Here is a 3,195-nt window from a genome sequence, read left to right on the forward strand (position 1 = left end):
ATGGGGGGGTCTTGGGGCGGGGGTCTGGGACAATGAATGGGGGGGCTGCAGCCAGGCCCCGCCCATAGCACAGCAGGTTGGTGCGCCTCCCCCAACCCCCCCACTGCCCTCATCCAGAAGCAGTGCCAAATTCCCTGTCACTCAGGGAGGTAGCCCTGCCCTTCCTGTCACCTCTGGCCCCTGCACTAATGTCACCCTGGAGAAACCTTCCAGTGAAAAGTCTGCTGGGGAAACACACACACGCACACACGCACACACGCACACGCACTCCCTGGGGGAGCAGCCCCCCCATATCCGTGCGACGCGGTGCCTGTCCTTATTTACAGTTGCCCAAGCGGTCGTGGGCTGTTGTACTTTGATCCGTATTCCGGTCACCAGCCTATGTGCAGCGTGGGCTGCAGGGGACATTAGATTCCTGGGACAGTCCCTAGGGGGCAGCCTTGAGAGAAGGATGCAGGGGACTGGACAGTGTGCAGTTTCTGGGCAATGCAGCGGGGTGACGGCTCTGCTGACAGCCGCAGCCGAGGGTCCCGTCACTGCTGAGCCAGCCTCCCGGGGGATGGGGGGGCGCCCTCCCATGCCCCGCCCGCCCGCTCACCTGCCTCTCCTCCGCAGCCTCACCTGGCCGTGGGCAGCAACGACTACTACATGTCCGTGTACTCGGTCGAGAAGCGCGTCAGATAACGGTGCCCGCCCTGCGAGGCCGCCGTGTACATAGTGGACCTGCCGCCGCCGCCTCACTGGTCCTGACCTGGCTGCTGAGGGCTCGAGCAGGGCCCCGCGTTGTCTGTCTGTCTGTCCACCTTCACCGTTGCACCCAGGAGCCCAGGGAAAGGGGCCCTGGTGGGGTCTTGTTGTGTGACGGTCCCTTCTCTGCTGAGACACAGCTTCCAGGCCGAGGACGCAGTCGTCATTTGACCCGTACCTTTCCTGTCCTGTTGTTCTTCTGAGAGTGTTAAAGGCGGAACACGCTCGTTACATTTCCCAAACGATCCAAGCACTGGCTCCACGAGAGCTCCGAGAAGGAAGCCGGCTTCCCCAGGGCTCAGCCCCCGGGAGGGTCCTGGGCTGCCACCGCCTGGCCATGCGCCAGCAAGGGGCCGTGTCCTCTGGCATCTGCCCTCCTGGGGACAGTTCCAAGCAGGCTGGAAGAGGCCAGGGATTCGAGACCGAGCACGGAGGAGATGGAGGAACCAGTACCCAGGTCCCCCGCCAACCCACTGGGGCCACTGCAGCCAAACAGCAGGAGGACCCAACCCCACACACGCAGCCTCCTCCGGCACAGAAATTACCTTGGCTCAAGCTTGGGCCTCTCTTCACAGATCCGGTAGTAGGAGGGGCCTGTGGCTCTGGACCGCAAGATAGGTCCTTGGCGCTCTGGCCACTGAGGCCACGGGGCAGGCGTCTGTCCAAGTGCCGCTTTTCCGGCAAACGCAGTGAAGCGCCCAGGCCCGTGTGGTCCACCTGTGCCCGCACACGGGTACACACGTGTCACGCACGTGTGCAGGCCCAGCTGGAGCCGAGTGTCTGGTTAGACGGTGTCCCATCCCCTCACGCTGGGGCGGCGGGTGACGCAGAAGGGTTCCTCAGCGAGCCCCGTGTCTGCGTGTCGCGTACTCGGCAGGGAACCCCAGGAAGGACCATGGAGAGTGTGCTGGGCAGGTGCAGACAAACAGCGCTTGGAAAACAAAACAACCACAATGATGATATTTGAAAAGCGTTTTTTCCATTTTCCTTGGGAATCAGGATTATTCAGAGAGAGGAGTGAGGTGACTTAACCAGTTCTACCAGTAAGGCCGTTGGTAGTGGGGATGTGAGAGCTGTGATGAAGGTCTCAATCCCCCGCACTGCAGACGACGGTCCTGCCTCAGCGAGGCCGTCGGGCAGGTGGTGCCCAGCCGGGGTGCGCTGGGCCGGAACCTGCTGGGGCAGGACCAGACCGGGCAGGGCAGGAGGTGCCCCTCTGCTGCCCGTGGAACCTGCACGCTCCCTCCCGGAGAGGGTTCTGGGAGCAAGTTCCCACCAGCTCTGGCTGCTTCCACGTTTCTGGGCGAGAGCCTCATGGGGTCAGGAAGTCCCACCCCCCACAGTGCCCGTTAGCTCTGCGTGGTGCCCAGGCAGTAACCCCAGAACCTTCCAAAAGCTGAGCTCCACCAGACAAAGTCTGACTCAGAGCGGTTCCTCTACAGAGTCTCACGTGTGGTTCCGTTTGTCCTGAGACACAACCATCACCCGGCCCGGGGCAGCCGCTCCAGAGGACCAGAGGAGGCGTGGCCCCGCGTGGTGTCCGCGGCCGCCCGTGTGGGTCTGCGTCTCCACAGGTCTGATGCGAAAATTCAATCATGAAGTTCACCAAGGCTCAAGAGCCTGTCCTAAAGGTTCATTTATCTCTATTTATTTTACCAAAATGAGAATTGAAAAGACTTTGACAAAACATGGAATTGTAATGTGAACATAAGAGCAGTGACAGACAATAAACTGTTAATAAAAATAAGTGCAGAGGTGACTGCCTAGCAGCTTTGTCTTTTGCAAAAACAGCACCAGGCGGCGGCCAGCGCTGAGTCCCAGGGCGTGGCGCCGGCTTCCCCTGCAGAGGCCAGGCTGCCTGCGTCAGAGCCCTCCAGGGCCCAGGGGCCCGGCGAGCCCCCGAGAGCGGTTCTCACGCAGTCAGCCAGCACTCGACGGATGGGCACCCTGTCCTCAGGCAGCATGGGTGCAGCTCGGACACTTGTCCAAGGAAAGGCCCTCCATTTGGGGTCGAACCTACATAGTGAAGAAGCCGCCCTGCTTTGTGCCTGGAGCACAGGGTGCTCCGGAGGGGCCCCCATGCTGCTCATTTCTCTCGGGAAATGACACAAATTTATCATCTTACGTTTGGGAGTTGGACACAAGCCTCGCTGGGCCAGAGCTGAGGTGTCGCAGGGCTGGCCGCCTGCCTTCCGTTCTGAGCTTGAACAGGGGGAAGACCCAGTCCCCGTCTTCTCCAGCCTCCGTGGCTCAGGGACCCCACGTCCATCCTCACAGCCAGCAGGTCCCATCTCGCTGACCCCAGCCTGGACCCCTCCCTCAGCTCCACAGCCCCTGGGCCGAGTCTGGAAAGGCTCCTGTTACTGGATGGGACCCCACACAGCCCTGTGGCCCACCGGCCCCTCAGCACTTCCCCAAAGTTGGGGGGGCAGGTCCTGCAGGGCACGT

At 61.7% G+C, this 3,195-nt stretch overlaps 1 protein-coding gene across 1 annotated transcript in view; it reads left to right on the top strand.

Moving 5' to 3' along the window:
- RPTOR (regulatory associated protein of MTOR complex 1) overlaps positions 1 to 2,499 on the top strand; it is a 113,899-nt gene extending 111,400 nt beyond the window's left edge. The window contains exon 30 of the mRNA XM_019661852.1: positions 616 to 2,499. Within this exon, the coding sequence (XP_019517397.1) occupies positions 616 to 684 (69 nt within the window). The 3' untranslated portion in view covers positions 685 to 2,499. The remainder of the gene's footprint in view (positions 1 to 615) is intronic.
- The last annotated feature ends 696 nt before the right edge of the window (positions 2,500 to 3,195 follow it).

This window comes from Hipposideros armiger, unplaced genomic scaffold (genome assembly GCF_001890085.2).
Source record: "Hipposideros armiger isolate ML-2016 unplaced genomic scaffold, ASM189008v1 scaffold_362, whole genome shotgun sequence".
In the NCBI taxonomy this organism is placed as follows: domain Eukaryota; kingdom Metazoa; phylum Chordata; class Mammalia; order Chiroptera; family Hipposideridae; genus Hipposideros; species Hipposideros armiger.